Consider the following 22,363-nt stretch of genomic DNA (forward strand, 5'->3'; position numbering starts at 1 on the left):
TGATATGATGAAGCATGCTGAGAGGTGTTTACTGAGATTACTGTCAGCGTAATTTGGCTTGCAGTGGCTTGGTTTGATTTCAGGCCTGTGTCTGATCAGCACACCTCTTTTGCCTTATAATGGAAAAATGATGAGAATCGCATGAAATGTTTCTTTCATTACGTGGCTGCTGAAGCACGCTGTCTCTCATAACTTAGGTCAAGCCCTCACTTTCTGTCTATCTGGCCCGCCAGAGTTTCGCACTCAACAGGGAAGATTTCCAATGAAACACAACCATGCGCTAGACATTAACCCTGATTTTTGTAGTTCTGCTGCTCCTCTATAAAAATCAACATGAAAATGCATTAAAAACTCATGTTACTTCCATAATATGACGTTATGTCTGAAACTGCATATTTAATGAGAACAATTTAGAGTGAGACTTGATTTTGTCCATTGGGAATTTATTGAATTATGAAACGTTGGTGTTGCACAATGGAACCAGACCTGAATGTTGAGGACAACACCTATAACATATAACATTATTGCTGTGGAATTAGAATTAGAATGATTATTAAAACCTTATCGTCCTTGGTTTGAACAGGCATTAAAACAATTGCTAAATAGTCAAAGTTATTTCATTTCAATTAAATATTATAAATATATATTTTTTTCTTTTCAATATTATGCTCTGCTGTTTAGTAGAATAGAGTCAGTTTTTGACTTAATGGACTTAATTCTTTCAAAATCAAAACAGGATCACATTCAAGCTCTAATGAAGGCTAACAGTTATGATGTTATACTGTCTAGTCGCTGTTGTTCTACTTTTGCATTTCTCTATTGGGATGCTTTTGACCAGTACCTGCTCCTTGATCTTCTCAAAAATCTCAAAGGCCCTGTTTACACCTGGTATTAAGATACCAAATACAGGTGTAAATGGGGTCTAAAACATTTTGAGCTTGTCCACTTTATTCCACTTCCAGAGGTAATCAAAAACCAATTTGACCGGATTGCTTTCGTGTATAGAAGCTTGTGTGGTCGAATGCATTCGAAAAGCCACAAAAGACCACCTACTGACCTAATGTGTAAACTTTATAAGAAGCGCGCCAGCCAGACGTGCTTTAAACTTTGTCAGGCGAAGACCTAAGCTTGGTTTGAAGTCTGAAGCAAAATATTCTCTCACCATTCCTGATTTCTAACACGCACTCACAGTGTTCGGCATGGTCTTGCGGCTATCAGAGCTGTTTTCTCTATGTGTTTCCGTCATCTCTTTTCGCTTTCATATGTAAATTGCGCAAGCTAATTTCGTCCATTAGATCACCAGATCTGAAAAAGCCCATACATTTACCCACCCATAGACCCTCCCCTCAAAGAAATCAGGACGGAAGTGATCGAAGTGGACAGAAGAGACAGATTGTCTACTTGTCTACTTGTGATCCGACCGACAAAACCAGGTGTAAACAGGGCCAAAGTTGGTCTGCAGTTCAATATGTTCAAGGCTTCTTATGGTGGAATTTTTAAATTGATCCTTAATATTTTGTGAATGGAACTTCCTTTTTGATCTCCCCCCTAAATTCAGCTACATTTTATGTGGGTTTCTTTTTTCAGTTGATAGAAGCTTTTACATTTCCCATTTTTCACCACTTCTGTCAGGACCTGTCTGCACTCCAGCTCCTCTGTTTGGAAGTACAGAAGTGATTACATTGTCCATCAGCAGCTAGAGTGTCCGCATCAGCTGGCCGGATTGATGTTTGACAGAATAATTAGAAAACTGTCCACTCCCGTAATCGCTGAAGCTCATCTTTTAGGAAGGCTTTCAAAGGCCTGCATCAGAGGCTGACGGGAGGGTTACCTTTTGTATGTGTGTAAGTGTGTGGGTAATATTGAGAAGTAAGATGTGTTTTTTTTTTTGTTTTTTTTTTAGATGGTAGGTAGATGGGAGTGAATGTGAATTCAGGGCAGGCTTCTTGGTAATGTAATGCCCCTGGGCAGCTATTCCCAGTCATGCAAGTTCAGTTTCTGTTTACTTCAATAAGGAAAGGCAGGAACTCAAAAACTGTTTGCTCAGATGATGATTCTATTCTGCATTTTTTTTTTATGTGATGCATTTTTTATTTATTTTTTTACAAATTATTGGCACTCTCAAATCTAACACATTCATTTTGTACAATTTATTCTAGTCCCTAAAAATGTATGCAATTAATCTTATCCTCTTTTATTATCATGACATCCATCTGGTGGATGTTTAGACAAACAAATATAAAACAGAATATGCATAAGTGCAGAATGTGTCCTGTATATATGTTTATATATATATATATACATACACAAGCTACTCTATATATATATGAGCTACTTTTTGTATTTATTATAATGCATTTGAGTTCTCAACATTTGTGGGCTTTTCGGAGCAAATATTGATGTTTGATTGATTGCAATTAATCAGCATATTATAATTAATTTTATTCACTCTTTCTCCTCCATTGACGGAAGTTTCCGGCTTTCCGTGTTTTCGCTGTTATATGGTAGGGGGCGCTATTACACATCTTCTGAAAGAGTACTGAAGAATCTCCTGATCAAAACGCACGCGAAGAAGATGCAGAAACAAGCGATAGCATATGTAATCATATGACTTTGCAATATGCAATATGTTTAACACAATTATCAACATTAAACAGCATATAAATCAAAACTGCCTAATGTTACTGAATGAAATGTCGACCCAGGACGAGATACAGTATAGGACTGTGAAGCATTAGGGGTGTTGATGGACTCGATCTACTCCATCTATGTTTTGATCATCATTCTGAATCCAATCCTAGAATGTCTTTGATAAAAGCGTAATTTTCTCAGCTTGCATAAAGCTAGAATAAAACGGTTGTTTTGTTTAAAAGCAGAGGCTCTGTTCTTTCTTATGATATATTGCATGTTCAGATATTCATAAAACAAAATATTCTGCGGGCCATGAATTTTTTTGTGAAAATGATCAAGTGGCAGTGGCTGGCAACGTTTTTTTAAAACGCTGGCGAGGAAAGAGTTAAAAAAAATAGTTTGCATTGTTGCTGATTGCAATTTCTCCCATTTGTTTTTTAGCATGAGTCCTTTGTCCTTATTCGGTCTCTGCCGAAGACTATGTCTTTGTGTACCTCTCATTAACCTGGCCTTAGTTACATGAGCACTGGACGTCACCTGTGTCCTCCATGCTGGACTTTATTGGCTGCTGGACAGGGATTTGGGCTCAGAGTGTGAAGACTTCAGTGACTCATGAATCGAGTGCCTCAGCTCATCTGAGCCTGAGCTTGCCGATTTGATCCCTTTAATACCTGAGCAAAGCTGCTATGGCTAATTGATGGGCTTCTGAGCCATGCAGATTGAGGCTTCAGACTGCAGGTCTTACATGTCTGTCAAGGGGCATTTGGTCCTGCCATAGAAAGGCTCTTACTCATTTTAGTACATCTCTTTCTCCCTCTCTTTCCACATTCATTTTAAATGAACAAATGAAAACAGGTATGTATGTCTACACGACCAGCCTAATCTCTCAAGGTAAACATTGCATTTTTTATTGGTACACCACCAAAATGTCAAATGCAATATTTTATAAGTATGAATTACATAAGGTTGTCATTAAGCCTGCAAAAAAGGACCATTTAATTTTTTGTTATATGATGCGACCCGTTTAAAATTCTAGCATATTGCAAAATCAATGATATTCATAGTTAACCGAAGTCTCCGAATCAAGGTCCAAGGACCATGAAAGTTTCACTGAATTCTCTTCAATACCAATTGGTTTGGAGAAATGTCAGAAGGGAGATGTTTCCTTTTGCGAGGTAACATGACATCTTTTGAGGTGTCCACATCTCCTGTTTTTTTTTTGTTTTTTTTTACAAATTTGATGTTGATTGGATCCACATGTTGTTCCTTTGATATTTCTGTAGGGCAGCCTTGAGAATTCTGAGACCGAATAAGGGAACGATAAAGAAAAGGGCAGGAAGGAAAGAGAGAGGGGTGAGCAAAAGAGAGAAAATTCTATCAATTTTTAAATTACTCATTTAGTTTGGGTGGAGAGGCAGCAGAAACCAGTCATTGCATTTCAATAATTGCAGTGATACAGTGATTCACTCAGATGAATAACAAATTAGTGGTCTTAAAAGGCCCTATTTTTAGAGTGGGCTCTGCTGAGGGCCAAAGCGCCATATCAATATAGCTTTCCATCTATCTGGATTAAAACGCTCTGGGGTTATTTCATCCTGGCCAAATTGCCTTGCACGCTAAACAGTGGCAGAAAAGTGAATTATCCAGTCCCTGTGCACAATTTTTTCCTTTCTTTGCTTTATCATCACGGCTATAAATACAGTATGCACACACATGTGAGGGTTAATATGTGATAAGATGCATATGAAAAAGTGTATTAATGCCCTTGGACATGCTCTCAGGTTAATTTATATAATCTCTAATTATAATATGAGAATGATCGATCTACATTTGGTAGCCTGCTATTTTGCAAGTTCTACCACTTAGAAATCATGGAGGGGTCTGAAATTGTCATCGTAGGTGCATGTCCACTGTGAGAGACATAATCTAAAAAAAAAAATCCAGAAATCACAATGTATGATTTTTTAACTATTTATTTGTATGATACAGCTGCAAATAAGTATTTGAACACCTGTCTATCAGCTAGAATTCTGACCCTCAAAGACCTGTTAGTCTGCCTTTAAAATGTCCACCTCCACTCCATTTATTATCCTAAATTAGATGCACCTGTTTGAGATCTCCCTCGGACTGGGGCTCCATGCAAGATCTCACCTCGTGGGGTCTCAATGATCCTAAGAAAGGTGAGAAATCAGCCCTTATATATATAGCCCCATTATATATAAATAATATATATAAATTTGTTTATGCTGCACTGGAAACTGCTGCTCTCAGGTTAATTTATATAATCTCTAATTATAATATGAGAATGACTGATCTACATTTGGACATGCTCAGTAATTATTATTTTTTGTGTTACAATGCCAAATACAGTATGTTAATGATTAATCATTATTTTTTCAGTATTTGTGTTAGTTGCACTGGAATAGTTTTTACATTAAATAATAATAATAATAATAATAAATGTGTGTGTGTGTGTGTATATATATATATATATATATATATATATATATATATATATATATAATTTTATGTTTATATTTTAACGTTTTCAGTAATAATTTATTATTTGGTAACACTTTACAAAAAGGTTCCATTGGTTAGCATTAGTTAACTGCATTAGTTAACATGATTTACTTATATATTTTTTTAAGATCAAAAGTTGTATGTGTCAACATTATACTATAAAAAGTGATCAGTTGACTTAACTTAAAAATGTGAGGAAACCTGTTGTGTTTATAAACTTCATGCGTAATTGAAAAAAAATAAGTTATGTGGAGTTCACATAGCTTAATTTTTTCAGTTCCGCATGAAGTTTATTCAGTTAAGTCAACTTATCGCTTTTTACAGTGGGTTAATGCTCTCTGAACTAACATGGGCATTATTATTAATGTTAATAAATGCTAATAACGGTTAATAAATGCTGTAAAAATATATTGCTCATTGTTAGTTAATGTAAATAATGTTGACACAAATAAAACCTTATTGTAAAGTGTTACTTAAAAAGCCAGTAGGATTCAGCTGGTTATGTGGTCATATGTCGACTCCCATTAGTCCCATTAGAAACGTTTCTCAAACGTGCAGTTGATTTCTTTGTGGGAACTTTATGAGGGAAAGATTACTGAGTGCACCTTGTAAATATATGGTCCATATGACAATAGATGAGAAGAACTATTTAGACTTAATAAATACAAAGTATCTTAAGCTATTTACAACTTTACAAATTCATTTCATACATTTTTAATGGAACATAACTCATCGCTCCCGCCCTTGTCCGGCAATAGCTTCCACTTCCAGCTAATGTTTAATAGGCTTGCATTTACGGCTGTTGTTAAAGACCGGTTCTGCTGCCATTAGCAAGTGTCGTTTTTACAAAGGCTGAGACGTGTCTCTAAACTGTAACTAAAAGAGGACGATTTGCCTTGCAAAAAACACACAGATGCCCTTTAGATGCCTCATTGGCTTCTAAGGTCCGGAGCAATCGGAATCTGAATCATTTGGATAATTGACCTTCTGCACGAATACATTAGAATAAATTAATTTTGATTGGCCACGGAGCGTCGCGAACGAAGTAGGAGGGTCGGCCTTTTATATGCAGTGTTGGTTTGTTGCGACTAGTCTCAGAGGTGATTATGCATGCCATTCTGTGTGTATTATGCATTTTCTCAATTTAATAAAGTAATTCTGGCTCGCAGCAAAGCACAGCGCCGCAGTTTACTTGTGGCAGGACTCCATAATTGAAGTAGGGAACGTCTTGTGCGGAAATGCACTGCTGTAAATTTTTCTACCACAGGCCTGTCATGGGAAAAACTGTAAACTCACACAGCTTTAGTACAGCTAGCGGATCTCAAGGCCAGCAGTGGAGAGTGTGTGTGCGAGGGTTGGATGGCCTCGGTTAGATCTGTCTGCATTGAAAATTCTGCCTTGTTGAGGAGGTGAAGATTTTATTTGGTGTAGTGGATGATACATTTCACTTCAGGAAGGTATAGGTGAGTCAAATGCAACAGTCTGTGTGTATTCATGTCAATAACAAATAACATTTGGAAATCACTTTTCTTGATTTCCAAATGTACATTTCGGGAATGTAAAAAGCAGACTTTTCATACCAGCGTTTGCAGTCAATTGCAGGAATGGTTTAGGATGGTTGACTTGCCAACTTGTTGATTAGTTAGTAGTAGTTAGTTTGTAGAGCTTCAATTTTTTTATATTTATATTTAGTATTTTACATAACTTCTCTATTCCACTCCTGAAATTCTGGTTGCGCTAGTTAAGTTGGTTAAAACTAGGGTTGGGAACCTTATTCCAAAGATTTGTTAAAGAATTCACATTATGCATTTTTTATTAGTATTATAAATAAAAAATAAATTCTTAAAGAAATGAATATTTCTATTCAGCAAGGATGCATTAAATTGATCTTAACTTTCTATTCATCAAAGAATCCTGAAATAAAAAAAAAAAAACACATATTATGGTTTCCACAAAAATATATTAGCAGTACAACTGTTTTCAACATTCATAATAATAATTATTATTATTTCTTGACCAAATTAGCATATTAAAATCAATGGATGCTGAAATTTAAGCTTTGTCATCACAGAAAAAAAAAAAAAAATATATATATATATATATATATATATGCCAATTTTTTTAATGAAAGATCAAAAGGATAAACGATGCAGATTTATTTTTTACAGCCATTTCTGATCATATTTACCAGGGGTATGATTAATTCTGGGCACGACTGTATATAAATTAAGAAAAGTTATTTTAAATTTTTGTTGTATTTTTGATTAAATAACTGCAGTCTTGGTTAACATAAGAGACTTCTTTCAAAAACATTAATAGTCTTACCAGCTTTTGAATGGTGGTTCAAAAAAATACCACATTTTCTGTTAGTATTGTTGTTTAATATATTAATTAAGGCCAGTTATTGGATTGCATTTATGCCGCCTTTTAAAAGACTTAGGAAAAGTCATTAAACAGCTTTAATTTATATTCTAGTACTAAAAGAATCGTCATTGTAAGGAATCGGAAACTGTTAAATTCTTTACAGTTTGGATATCTAGGTAAATGTCAGTCAAAAAGGAAAGTAATGTATTAATAAGGTACTTTAGGTCCTGTCTTTACCATCTCCATATGGTAAAATATATGTCTTGTATAGTTGTACCATGTATCTCTAGTGTACATTAAGCCATCCACAAAAAAACTAAAGTATAATACCATCAACAAGTTCTGATATTAAAGAAATGACAGTGAGTCAGTCAGATACCACAGCTGTTCTGTTTCAGTGAAATTCAAGTCATTTCAAATTTAGTTGGATCCCACTTCATACATTTGTGAATGTGTCAGTTGATTCTCTGTCGGGTATCTTCCTATATTTAGCAGGATTTCCACTCCGAAGTGCTTCTCTGCTCTCCTGTATTCGGCGTGTATGACGGGCCTGTGAGTGTTGCATGTGTTCCTGTGCTCTTGTGCATGTGTGATACATCTGCTGTCTGTTGAACATCTCTGTTCCCCTGTCTCAATGCTCTCTGATCGACACACATTAACCCCTCTGAGGGTGTTATGGGATATTTATGTCTGTCTGTCACAGACGACACGTCTCTCTCCGGGATGAATAATGTTCCTGCCGCTGTCTGCTGATGTCAGCCGCTCAACACAGCAGCAGTGTGTGTGTGTGTGTGTGTGTGTGTGTGTGTGTGTGTGTGTGTGTGTGTGTGTGCGCGCGTGCGTGCGTATGAGCGACAGGCTTCATGAGAGAAAATGAAATCTGCCGTCTTGACTGACATGTCTGATTTCTCATCATGTTTGCTTGATTGCTCTCATTTTTTTATCCTGTTTTTCATTTTATCATTTCTGTATATTCTTCATGTATTTGAATGTCAAAAATCTCACTGGATTATTACGATTCATGGCAAAATGATTGTTTTCCTACTGACATACTACAGCTGAAGATATAAATGAAGCCATTGTTTGGGGGGTGAAAATACTGACGTGCCTAAGACTTTTGCACAGTAGTGTACTTCAAGCGAAACGAAGATCGCACTAATGTGACGTCATTTCGATCAAAATCAGGCTTTAACGAAGTTTGTTTGGAGTACGTTTTGGGAGTTCAAAACAGCTTGCCAAAGCAAACTTTCCGGAAAAGTTCGCTCCGGCTGGTAAACGCCTTCGTGCTACCATTGATCCATGGCGATTATGTAATAGATAGGTGTGCGCGGAAGGTCTACGCCGTCTTTTACGGTGAACTCTTCTCTGATTCAATCCTCCTGTTCAGTCCGTCGAGGTAAGGCGTGTGAAAGCGAGTGAAAACATGAACACACTGGAGGAGCTGCTTTATAGTAGAAAATGAAGTTGTACTTCTGATGAAAGGAGACACTGACACTGGTTTTCATGTTTAATACAGTAAAACTGCTTGATTTTAAGCAATCTATTGTATAAAGTGCTATATACATAAACGTGTCGTGACTTTACTAGAGTGCTGAATTGCAGAGCTCGTGCAAACATGTACGTTGCTATGATCAGATGCTTTTCTTATGCTTTATTTCACATGTCAAACTCAAGGCCCGCGGGCGAGAGCATATGATTGTCTTAAAATTAGGGATGCACCGAAATTTAGGCTGATGAAAATTTTCGGCAGGAAATTGTATTTTAGGTTTTTGGGGACGCCGCCCCGCCCCTCCGTGTTCGGCGATCTGGTTTCACTCTGGCTCAGCATGTTTTGTGACTTTGCGAGCGGCTCCGCTTCCGAAGATGCACAACTGTAACATGGTGTGTATAGCCGTGCTGAGCAACACTGGTAAAATGGCGCTATACTCTCGTTCACTGGACCTCTCCCTGCTATCTGCTCACATGCTCTGATAATAATAGCTTGTAGGACTATACTTTATTTTGACAATTGGTCAAAAACGAAATCTGTTTCTGCTGCATAGAACTGAATAAAGAACTGAATATTGATATTTAATATTATTTTAATATAGGCACCAGTATCAACCTTTTCACCATTTGACTTGCATCATTAAGCCAGTAGGTGGCGACAAGTGACTGTCTTTATGAGTGAACAATTGAACTTTAATTGAACTGATTAGTGCCAAAAACATTGATTAACTCATGAAAGAAACAAGTTGCTGAAACCAATCATTAATGCTAATATAAATTGCTCATTTGCCTCTGGACACAAAAAGATTGCACTGGTGTTTGATTGAAATGTAACATCTATGCAAAATAATCCTTGAAAGATTTCTCATTTAAGGCCATTCCTGTTTGGAATATGCGATTGTGTATTGTCAACAATAAGCAGAAACATTCTGCATTTCCATTTTGTAGTGTGGATCATTCATTGCGACATTTAAACTGATTCTAATGTTTAAGAATCTGTTATCTGCTTGACAAATAATTTATGCTACTGCCCATTGACATGCTTTTAAAGTTATTGTTATCCAATTTTGTTGGCATTCAAACACCTTAAAATGCACAAATGTAGGGCAGAGAAATCCAAATTTACCCTCCCCTGATGTTTCGGGCTCAGCCCCTGATGTTTTTAAAACCTAGAAACGCCCCTGCAAATGCATATATAATATTTGTAACTTAAATAAGTAATAATCAAATAAAGAGACAATTATTTAACAATATGTTAAGGAGTAGTAACATTTTACAGTCTTACAGTTACAACCGGCCCTTTGAGGGCAGCCATAATGCTGAAGTGGCCCTCAGTGAAAATGAGTTTGACACCCCTGCGTTTATTTAAATGCTTGTTGTTTTCTCAGTTTTGTTGTGTGTTCATTTTGTTATTGAGAGAAAAGCATGCAGCACATTATTTACATATTCATCTAAACGTCGCTCTCAGCAGTGTTGGCAGCGTCAGATTTTTGCTAAGTTTATTGCTGGTCACATATTTTGAACTTCGTTTTACCCCTAAGCGAAGAACGAAAAAGATATTCACCGTGAGTATACTGGGGCCTGTAGTGTGTGTGTTTTTTGTTTTGTTTTTTTTATCAGTTTTCCATTTCCCTCTATATCTGCAGCACATTGTCTTCCGAGACCTTTGAGACCTTCAGATTTCTCTCATAAATGAGCCTGCATCCAACATCAGGTTTTAAATTGAGCTGTGATGAGCATTCGCGTGCATCTTTTATCTTCTTTTTTTATATATTTTTTTATAGGCGGTCTGATTAGAAAATTCTAGAAGAAACATAAAAGGACTTAAAGGCATACAGGAGCTCACACACACATAGAGACGGCAGTATGTTTTATAGCCCCTTTAAGCCAGGCGGCAAAAGCCATGGTGTCCTAACCAGGCATGACATGACAGGTTCTCCAGTCTTCTTTCTGTACACACTGATTATGTATGTACACATATTTGAGCAGAATCTTGGACCAATAATATTTCAAAACCAGTATACCAGTATTGACGAAAACCGTGACATTCAAAACATGAAATATCAATATTGTGTTAACATTGTGGAGCATCTCTACCCACACTCCAAAAAAAGTAAGCTTGCCAGTATGGGAGTTTTTTGGATTTAGAGAAAATGACTCTATTAGACACCCCAGTCTACAGGACTTGCCGATCAACAGTTTTGTTATATTAATGGAAAAATTACATTAACTTGTTAACTGCTGACGCCTTTCTGTGTCTTGTTATATTTACATTGCTTGAGGCTTTTAGTCCAAAAGTGTGCTCATTCGGATAAAAACTTAGGGATTATCGTGTTTACTTCAAATATCTTTAGAGATGAATATTTTTGTTGTGTTTTCTTTTACCCAAAATAGGGCAATTTGAGCATTATGAAACGCTGAACTCTCACATGTATTTTTTTCATTCATACTCGACACTGGAGGGAGCTCTCGCGAAGAAAGTCCACAAGTGAGACATAGGCTGAATCCGAAATCGCTCCCTAAACCCTCAATCACTATTCCCTATGTTAGTCCACTAATACAGTTCACTTAAAGAAATGAATGAAAACGACTGAGCGAATTCGCACAGCCGTTGAGCGTACATCGGGATTGAATGAGTGCACTCAATAACGTCCACTATGGTTTCGGACACCACTAATGGCTCTAAAAAGCTCTAAACCAGCTCTTTGCTGTTGAAATGTACACATACTGTACACTGAATTCTGAAAAGTTTTGTTCTGTAATGTTTTCGTGTGTGCTTTGTTGTGCGTAAATGTATGAATTAAATGGACTCCTTATATAATTTGGACATTAGGTGTTCTTTTGGAGTCTCCAAGTTTTTAAAAGACACGTACATTTACCTTGAACAAAGCTCACAGAAATGATAGTTTACTTTTTAACCAACTGCTGAAACTTGTTACTGACATTGTCTGAAGAGTTTACGCATGCGTTTGTTTGTAACTTTTTATGTGTTCACGTCCTCATAAAACTCAGTCTGTCCTTCTCTGTATAGACAGTATTGAGTCCTGTTTGATGAGAGAGAATAGAATGACGTCCCATCTGAAAGGATGGTCTAGCTCATCTCTGATATGCTTCAACCTGAAACGGTAGTTGTCACAGTTCACAACCCCTCCACTAAGGCACAAGAGATGCAGACCTTGAAGCGGATACAGCCGACGCAAGGTTTCAATTCACGAGGACACACTGCAAACCCCCCCCCCCCCTCCCCTCCCAGTCAATGTCTACAAATCCATTTCTGCTTTGATTGGTTTCTTTTCTTTCTCGGAAAGATGGAGAGAACAGGCGCGTGTCTGACTGCAACTTCACGTGGTACGGGAGATAAAAGACGTTAGCAATGTAGGGTAGCCGCTGTCGATTTGCTGGATCTTTGAGAGAAAACGGCACGTGTTTCGAGAGAGCCGTCTCTACGGAGAAGAGAGATTCTTTGAGGGACTTTCAGGGAAAAGTCGGGCCCTATGAATTCCATGGTTTCTGTTTTAATGGTTTCAGTACATCTTAATAATAAAAAAGCATGACTAATGAATTGAATTCATAAAAAATTAACAATTTAATAAAACTTTTTTTACAGAAATTCTGCATTTGTTTTAGTTTTTGTGGATTTCAAAAGCAGTGGTATTAAAAAAAAACACAAAACACTCGCAATTTAATCATCTTTTAACATTTAAAAATGTTACTGAAAATGTAGTTCCTTTTATTTCTGGCAAACAAAGTGCTGCACAAAAGAGGTTTACAGTTCAAATAAAAACATGGAAGAAAAAAATGTAATATTCCTTAAAAAAAGTTGTAATACTTTTATTTTTATTAATACTTTGAGATCTGCATTCTACTGCACAATAGTAATACACTTCTGTCACAGTTTCTTCAAGTTAAATAAAATATAATTTGATGGGTTTTGGACTTTTCAGTCCGTTTTTTGTTTGAAGATGATATGACAATAGTTTGAGGAGTGAAATGTGTGTGAAGGGAACTCTCAAAGCAGCTCTGGAGATAAAGTTCATGTGGATTGTCCTCATATGGTGAAACAACAGATGCTGAAACCATGAGCGTCACTCTTGCTTCAGTATGTTCAGTAGACGCAACTAAACCTCTCATTCACAGAGACCTATTTAAATAGCTGTCTTTTTGTGATTTAATATTCAATTTGAATAAATGAACAGCCCTACATTTCAATTATACATCCAAAAGTTTTCAAATTTCATGCCATTCTGCATTTTACTGTATATTCCATGTGAATGTCTCAATTTCATTATTTCGTCCTCATTTTCTGCATCACCTTTGGAAATCAAAGAGCCCTAATAAAGGGATCCGTGTGCCACCATCATGAAGCTGTGTTTTTGGAGAAAGATGGACAATCCCAAAATTCAAACGTTTCTCCTTTTTTATGCATCCGGACATCCTGAAACTTATGTTGACCAAGAAGCATTTGATACCTCCAGCTCCAGCCACAAGCCGGAAGAAAGATCCTGTCAAAATCTGTCAATCAAGAAAAGTCCACCGGCAGTTCTCAAGTGTCTCCTAACACGAAGTGATACTTGGAATGGCGGTGTCAAGATTTGTCTGTGTTTTGCAAGCTGATTTTTGTCATAATGCTTCATCTCCTTCACTCTGGGTGAAGAGAGAAGCTGTCATGCTTCAGCAGGCTGGATAATTATTTCTCTCTTATCCCCTGTGCCAGGCCCAATCTGAGCCCTCAATAACAGCCCGGGACCAAACCACGTCTTTCTATCCTCCCGTCCCTTTTTTCCTTTCTCTTTGCTCCAGAGGAACGACAGAACCACTGGCAATGGATTAGCAGAAGGGGGAAAATAGCCTCTAGATTCGATAAGATTGTGCCAAATGAAGAAAGCCAAAAGACGGAGATACCAAAAAAAAAAAAAAAAACATATTAACTTTCTTATCGACGGAACTGGCATTTCTGTCACTGAGCTTACACTTCGCCAAAATATTTGAATATTTTTTTCATATCTGTATGATTATGCCAAGTTTGGGTGACTGATATGAGGAGATGTGAAGCCCAAGCTGTTCAAATGGCACATATTGAAGCATTTTGTCCATCAGAAGTGTTTCCCAGCTCTGATAACATGCTGTTTTTCCTAAAAAGTGTCAGGAGTCTTTTGTATTCATGCTCGGACTGGTAATACGTAATGCTAAGGAGGCAATCTGCAAGATATCCATCTATTACACACCTACAGAAACGCCATTATTCTGGTGCTCTAATGTGCTAAAACAAACAATTGCCCTCCACTCCTTTTTTCAGATTGATGACGGCTGTCAGCCGCCCCTTTATTTGAAAATGTTGGGTTTTAACCTTTGACCTCTGGCTTATTGAAGCATTCCACATCAAAAAATGAGACTGAGGTGAGACAGCATTCAAAAGCTAGCGCGCGAAGCCTGCATCGCGTAGATAAACTAGAACAATTGCGCTAATAGGGTACAGAGAGACGAACGTTTTCACTCCTTTAGCACAATCTGTTAGGCCTTAACAAAAGACAGATGCACTTGCGCGGATTGATTAGCGCTGGTCAACAGGGGTAGACACCCTTTTCTCTGGGAGCACAGCTGCCAATGTGCGGTTGGTAGATAATGCCAGCGTTGCCCGACCACACCACAGGCGTCCTGGCGCTGATAGTGCCACAACGGTATTTCTAATGGGCGGCGTGTTAATCAGAATTTGCCTCCTTTTTTAAACCAAACTGCTTTTGTTTCATCTTGTTTTTGGGATTTTTGTTCCAAGGCTATAAAACACATCACAGAGTATGTTGGATGAAACTAATGACTGACCAGTGGGTGCAGTGAGTGTAAAAGCTATTGACAAACCCGCTGCCAACGCCAGAGCTGTATCGTGTCACAGAGAACGTTCCCTGAAACAAAAGATACTCCAAAGCAAATAAAGATGAAAAGGCCTAGTCAAAAGTAGGCTGCTTACTTAAAAGGGAAAACAGACAAAGACAATGTACTGATGCAGTTGCTCACAGCTAGACCCACTCACGGATAATGCATTGCAAACAAACAACTTTGAGAGTAGCTGAGATGGTATACTTTGTTTAAGAGAGCTTGTTACTATTTGAGCCACCCTTCTGCTTATTTTGATGCAGAAAAACCTTCAAAATGCATATATATATATATATATATATATATATATATATATATATATATATATATATACACACATATACACATATATGCATATACATATATATACACACATATATATATATATATATATATATATATATATATATATATATATATATACAGTGAGGAAAATAAGTATTTGAACACCCTGCTATTTTGCAAGTTCTCCCACTTGGAAATCATGGAGGGGTCTAAAATTGTCATCGTAGGTTCATGTCCACTGTGAGAGACATAATCTAAAAAAAAAATCCAGAAATCACAATGTATGATTTTTTAACTATTTATTTGTATGATACAGCTGCAAATAAGTATTTGAACACCTGTCTATCAGCTAGAATTCTGACCCTCAAAGGCCTGTTAGTCTGCCTTTAAAATATACACCTCCACTCCATTTATTATCCTAAATTAAATGCACCTGTTTGAGGTCGTTAGCTGCATAAAGACACCTGTCCACCCCATACAATCAGTAAGAATCCAACTACTAACATGGCCAAGACCAAAGAGCTGTCCAAAGACACTAGAGACAAAATTGTACACCTCCACAAGGCTGGAAAGGGCTACGGGGAAATTGCCAAGCAGCTTGGTGAAAAAAGGTCCACTGTTGGAGCAATCATTAGAAAATGGAAGAAGCTAAACATGACTGTCAATCTCCCTCGGACTGGGGCTCCATGCAAGATCTCACCTCGTGGGGTCTCAATGATCCTAAGAAAGGTGAGAAATCAGCCCAGAACTACACGGGAGGAGCTGGTCAATGACCTGAAAAGAGCTGGGACCACCGTTTCCAAGGTTACTGTTGGTAATACACTAAGACGTCATGGTTTGAAATCATGCATGGCACGGAAGGTTCCCCTGCTTTAACCAGCACATGTCAAGGCCCGTCTTAAGTTTGCCAATGACCATTTGGATGATCCAGAGGAGTCATGGGAGAAAGTCATGTGGTCAGATGAGACCAAAATAGAACTTTTTGGTCATAATTCCACTAAACGTGTTTGGAGGAAGAAGAATGATGAGTACCATCCCAAGAACACCATCCCTACTGTGAAGCATGGGGGTGGTAGCATCATGCTTTGGGGGTGTTTTTCTGCACATGGGACAGGGCGACTGCACTGTATTAAGGAGAGGATGACCGGGCCCATGTATTGCGAGATTTTGGGGAACAACCTCCTTCCCTCAGTTAGAGCATTGAAGATGGGTCGAGGATGGGTCTTCCAACATGACAATGACCCGAAGCACACAGCCAGGATAACCAAGCAGTGGCTCTGTAAGAAGCATATCAAGGTTCTGGCGTGGCCTAGCCAGTCTCCAGACCTAAACCCAATAGAGAATCTTTGGAGGGAGCTCAAACTCCGTGTTTCTCAGCGACAGCCCAGAAACCTGACTGATCTAGAGAAGATCTGTGTGGAGGAGTGGGCCAAAATCCCTCCTGCAGTGTGTGCAAACCTGGTGAAAAACTACAGGAAACGTTTGACCTCTGTAATTGCAAACAAAGGCTACTGTACCAAATATTAACATTGATTTTCTCAGGTGTTCAAATACTTATTTGCAGCTGTATCATACAAATAAATAGTTAAAAAATCATACATTGTGATTTCTGGATTTTTTTTTTTTAGATTATGTCTCTCACAGTGGACATGCACCTACGATGACAATTTCAGACCCCTCCATGATTTCTAAGTGGGAGAACTTGCAAAATAGCAGGGTGTTCAAATACTTATTTTCCTCACTGTATATATATATATATATATATATGCAGTGCAATGCATAAGTGAATACACCCATGCTAAAGTTGACTAAAAAGAGGAATAAAAAATCATATTTTGGAAATTGAACTTAATGCCTTAATTAAAAAAATTAGGAAAAATCCAACCTTTAAGGACACCAATTTTCTTTGTGAATGAATAATGTATCGTAAATAAATAAATGTTCTTCCTTAAAATACATGGTGCATAAGTGAGTACACCCCTATGTTAAATTCCCATAGAGGCAGGCAGATTTTTTTTTTTAAGTTTTTTTTTTTTTTTTTTTTTTAGGATACTATGCATCCTGATAAAGTTCCCTTGGCCTTTGGAATTAAAATAGCCCCACATCATCACATAGCCTTCACCATACCTAGAGATTGGCATGGGGTACTTTCCATAAGATCATCTCTCAATGCAAATCAAACTAGCTTTTAGGCTAACTGAAATAAAATCATGCCAATCTCTAGGTATGGTGAAGGCTATGTGATGATGTGGGGCTATTTTAATTCCAAAGGCCAAGGGAACTTTATCAGGATGCATAGTATCCTAAAAAATTTTTTAAAAAAATACTTAAAAATAAAAATCTGCCTGCCTCTATGGGAATTTAACATAGGGGTGTACTCACTTATGCACCATGTATTTTAAGGAAGAACATTTATTTATTTACGATACATTATTCATTCACAAAGAAAATTGGTGTCCTTAAAGGTTGGATTTTTCCTAATTTTTTAAATTAAGGCATTAAGTTCAATTTCCAAAATATGATTTTTTATTCCTCTTTTTAGTCAACTTTAGCATGGGTGTATTCACTTATGCATTGCACTGTATATATATATATATATATATATATATATATATATATATATATATATATATATATATATACATATACATATACATATACATATATACATATACATATATACATATACATATACATATATATACATATACACACACATATATATATATATATATATACATATACATATACATATACATATATATACAGCGGGGGAAATAAGTATTGAACACGTCATAATTTTTCTCAGTAAATATATTTCCAAAGGTGCTATTGACATGACATTTTCACCAGATGTTGGTAACAACCCAAGTAAGCCATACATACAAAGAAACAAACAAAAATAAGTTCAGAAATTAAGTTATGTGTAATAATGTGAAATGACACAGGGAAAAAGTATTGAACACATGAAGAAAGGGAGGCGCAAAAAGGCATGGAAAGCCAAGACAACTGCTGAAAACTTACAGTAATTAAAAAGCAATCCAGCCCCCTGTCAGTGGAAATTAATAACAGCTGGTTCAGTCCCAAATGATGGCCTACAAAAAGTTCTCATTGCCAAGGTGTCACACAAGACACATCTCATGATGGGTAAAAGCAAAGAGCTGTCTCAAGACCTTCACAACCTAATTGTTGCAAAACATAATGATGGCATTGGTTATAGGCGCCATTCTAAGCTTCTGAATGGTCCAGTGAGCACTTTTGGGGCCATAATACGGAACTGGAAAGACAATAATTTCACCATAAATTTACATTTACATTTACATTTAGTCATTTAGCAGACGCTTTTATCCAAAGCGACTTACAAAGTAGGACTAGATTAAGCGAGTCATCATGAAGAGGCAAAAAACAAAAAGCAGCGCAAGAAGTGCTCAAGATACAAAGTTCAGGCATTATTCAGAGTAGCATAAGCCCGATAAGTGAGGTTTAGAGGTTTTTTTTTTATTTTTTTATTTTTTTTTATTATGTGGTTAAGTGCTCACGGAAGAGATGGGTTTTCAGATGTTTTTTGAAGGTTGTCAGGGATTCTGCATTCCGGATGAGGGAGGGGAGAGCGTTCCACCAGCATGGAACTGTGAATGAGAATGTTCTGGAAAGTGATTTTGTGGCTTTCTGGGATGGAACCACGAGACGTCGCTCGTTGGCCGATCGTAGGCTTCTGGTAGGGATGTAGACACGGAGGAGTGAGTGAAAGTAGGAGGGAGCTGAGCCTGTGATAGATCTGTAAGCAAGCGTCAATGCCTTGAACTTGATGCGAGCAGTGAGAGGTAGCCAGTGCAGTGAGATGAACAGAGGAGTGACGTGGGCCCTCTTTGGCTCGTTGAAGACAAGACGAGCTGCAGCATTTTGGATCATCTGTAGGGGTTTAGTTGCACATGCTAGAAGTCCGGCCAGAAGAGCATTACAGTAGTCAAGCCTAGAAATGACCAGGGCCTGGACGAGAAGTTGTGTTGCATGCTCTGTTAGTAAAGGCCTGAACTTCCTGATGTTGTGCAGTGCAAACCTGCATGATCGAGCTGTCTTTGAAATGTGATCTGTGAAGGACAGCTGGTCATCAAACGTTACTCCAAGATTTCTCACCGACCTTGATGGGGTGATTGATGATGACTCTAGCTGGATAGTGAAGTTGTGCTGTAGAGACGGATTGGCAGGGAGGACGAGAAGCTCAGTCTTTGCCAAGTTGAGCTGCAGGTGATGTTCCTTCATCCACGTCGAGATGTCCGCCAGGCAGCTTGAGATCCGTGCAGCTACTGTGGGGTCATCTGGTTGAAACGAGAGGAAGAGCTTTGTGTCATCAGCATAGCAGTGGTAGGAGAAGCCGTGTGCTTGTATGATGTGTCCCAGTGATGTGGTGTAGATGGAGAAGAGGAGGGGACCAAGAACTGAACCCTGGGGAACCCCTGTGGTCAGTTGATGTGCTCTGGATACCTCGCCTCTCCATGCGACCTTGAAGGACCTACCTGTGAGATAGGACTCAAACCAGTGGAGTGAAGTTCCTGTGATGCCCAGTGATGAGAGGCTGGACAGAAGGATTTGATGATTCACAGTGTCGAAGGCAGCAGACAGATCCAGGAGGATGAGGACTGAAGATTTGGAAGCAGCTTTTGCGATCCGTAGGGCTTCTGTGACAAACAGTAATGCAGTCTCAGTAGAATGCCCTTTCTTGAAGCCGGATTGGTTGACATCCAGCTGGTTGTTGAGAGACAGAAAGGATGTTACTTGGTTGAAAACAGCTCTTTCAAGTGTCTTCGCAATGAATGGTAGAAGAGAGATAGGTCTGTAATGTTCTACAAATGATGTGTTTAGCGTTGGTTTTTTAAGCAGTGGAGTAACCCGAGCTTGCTTGAATGCTGTAGGGAAAATGCCAGTATGGAGGGATGAGTTGATGATGTGTGTGAGTGATGGTAGAAGTGTGGGAGAGATGGCTTGTAGAAGGTGTGAGGGGATGGGGTCTAGAGGGCAGGTGGTAGGGTGACTGGAGAGGAGAAGTGTAGATACTTCTTCCTCGGTTAGTGGAGAAAAGGAGGACAGAGGGATGTTGGCTGTGGAAGGGGTCGGTCTGGGTTCCTGTGTGTGAGGAGCTGAGAACTGACTGCTGATAGATGTTGTTTTGTTGGTGAAGAAGATCGCAAAATCGTCAGCAGTTAAGGAGGAGGCGGGTGGTGGTGGAGGTGGACAGAGGAGAGAGGAGAGAGTTGAATGTCTTGAAGAGTAATCGTGTGTTGGAGGAGTTGTTGATCTTGTTGTGGAAGTATGAGGATTTTGCAGCATGAACATCAACAGAAAAGGAAGAGAGGAGAGATTGATACATACTCAGGTCAGATGCGTCTTTTGATTTGTGCCATTTCCTCTCCGCTGCCCTGAGTTCGGTCCGGTGTTCCCTAAGAACCTCAGATAACCAGGGGTTAGAGGGAGTGGCGCGTGCTGGCCTGGAGGAGAGAGGGCAGATAATGTCTAGAGAAGAGGTTAGAGTGGAGCATAGGGTATCCGTTGCGGTATTCACATCCAGAGATGAGAATTGTGAGGGTGGGGGAAGAGAAGATGAGACGGTAGAGGAAAGATGGGAGGGGGAAAGTGAGCGCAGGTTTCGCCTGAAAGTGACTGGTGGTGGGGTTGGTGGTGCAGGCGTAGAGAGTTGTAGACTGAAAGTAATGAGGAAATGATCTGAAACATGGAGAGGTCTCACCAAGATGTTGTCTGTGGTGCAGTTGCGTGTGTAAACCAGGTCCAGTTGGTTGCCTGATTTGTGAGTACCTGTGGTGATGAGTTGTGTGAGATCGAAAGAGGCTAGGAGAGAGATGAAGTCTGCTGCATACGGCTTGTCGAGATGGATGTTGAAGTCACCAAAGACTAGAAGTGGGGTGCCGTCCTCAGGGAAAGTGGACAGCAGCACATCCAGCTCATCCACAAAGTTACCCAGCTGACCTGGGGGACGATAAATGACTACAATATGGATCTTAATGGGAGTTGTGAGTGTAATAGCATGATATTCAAATGAGTTGTTGTTGCATAGAGAAGAGAGCGCAGAGTATTTGTAATTGTTAGAAACGAGGAGCCCTGTACCCCCACCTCTCCCAGACTGGCGAGGGGAGTGAGAGAAGGAGAAATTGCTAGAGAGAGCAGCGGGGGTTGCTGAGTCTTCTGGACGAATCCAGGTCTCAGTCAAGCCCAAGATATTAAGAGTAGAATGAGATGCAAAGGCTGGAATGAAGTCAGCTTTATTGACTGCTGACTGGGAATTCCATAGACCCACGGAAAGAGAGAGAGGAGTGTGTGCGGATGAGAGAATGGGACGCAGATTGGCAGTATTGCGCTGCCTTTTGCGCGTGATGAAAGGGCGTTGCCGAGAGATAACAGTAATGTATTGAAAGCACATGTTGATTAAGGTGAACAATAAGATAAAAAGAGTGAAGGAAAAGGGAAAAGGAGATACTTAAGTGCCTTTCTGGTGTCCTTGCTCGGTCGCGCAGGTAGAGTCGATGGTCTTTACCCGAGTCGGTCTTCACACGAGGAGGCTGAACACGAGAGCTGAACGCTTCCGCTGACGCTTCCGCGACAGCGCGCAAATTACACAGATATACAGATAATGCTTTCACCGCTTGAGTGAGTACAGCTGTTTCGGTTGGGCAATTAAGTCTGAATAACGCGAAAATGTGCCAAGACGAAACTGCAATAGGAGCAACGGCTTAAGTGCAAATTAGACTGCAATAATAATTATCATCACTCGCGGCTTTATGTTAAATAAAGCAGCGCGTCTAACTAAAATACAGAATTATGTGAAGTTAAAAATACAAAATAAGCAGAGAATCGAAGATGGCCTTACCTCGATTAAAATACAGCACTGAAATAACAGGAGAACAGAGTATTCTAGAAAAAAACACTTGCGCGCTCTCGTTGTGTCTCTTGCGTGCTGCTCGCTGGTCCTTGCCTTGACCAGTGCTCCTCGCACAAATTTGCCTTGACCAGTGCTCCTCGCAAGATTTCTGATAGAGGAGTGAAAAGAATAATCAGAAGAGTTGTCCAAGAGCCAAGGATCACTTGTGGAGAGCTTCAAAAAGACCTGCAGATAGCAGGTACTGTTGTCTCAAAGAAAACAGCAAGTAATGCACTCCACCGCCATGGCCTGTATGCACGCTCACCACGC

The 22,363-nt window shown here is 38.9% G+C and overlaps 3 protein-coding genes across 3 annotated transcripts in view; 1 reads left to right on the forward strand and 2 right to left on the reverse strand.

The window, feature by feature from the left end:
- suclg2 (succinate-CoA ligase GDP-forming subunit beta) overlaps nucleotides 1-22,363 on the forward strand; it is a 127,150-nt gene that overhangs the window by 87,640 nt on the left and 17,147 nt on the right. The window lies entirely within an intron of this gene.
- Nucleotides 17,965-19,828, reverse strand: LOC311074637 (uncharacterized protein). Its single transcript, XM_084101362.1, has 2 exons — nucleotides 19,680-19,828; nucleotides 17,965-19,481 (listed from the first exon to the last, which is right to left on the reverse strand). The coding sequence occupies exon 2, from the start codon at nucleotides 19,423-19,425 to the stop codon at nucleotides 18,682-18,684; it is 744 nt and encodes a 247-aa protein (XP_083957488.1). The 5' UTR covers nucleotides 19,426-19,481; nucleotides 19,680-19,828; the 3' UTR covers nucleotides 17,965-18,681.
- Nucleotides 19,865-21,631, reverse strand: LOC311074574 (uncharacterized protein; the record flags this gene model as incomplete). The annotated part of the gene is made up of 2 exons (XM_084101280.1): nucleotides 20,533-21,631; nucleotides 19,865-19,908 (listed from the first exon to the last, which is right to left on the reverse strand). The coding sequence occupies exons 1-2, from the start codon at nucleotides 21,593-21,595 to the stop codon at nucleotides 19,865-19,867; spliced, it is 1,107 nt and encodes a 368-aa protein (XP_083957406.1). The 5' UTR covers nucleotides 21,596-21,631.

This window comes from Abramis brama (genome assembly GCF_963993115.1).
Source record: "Abramis brama genome assembly, chromosome: 23".
NCBI classification, from domain to species: Eukaryota; Metazoa; Chordata; class Actinopteri; order Cypriniformes; family Leuciscidae; genus Abramis; species Abramis brama.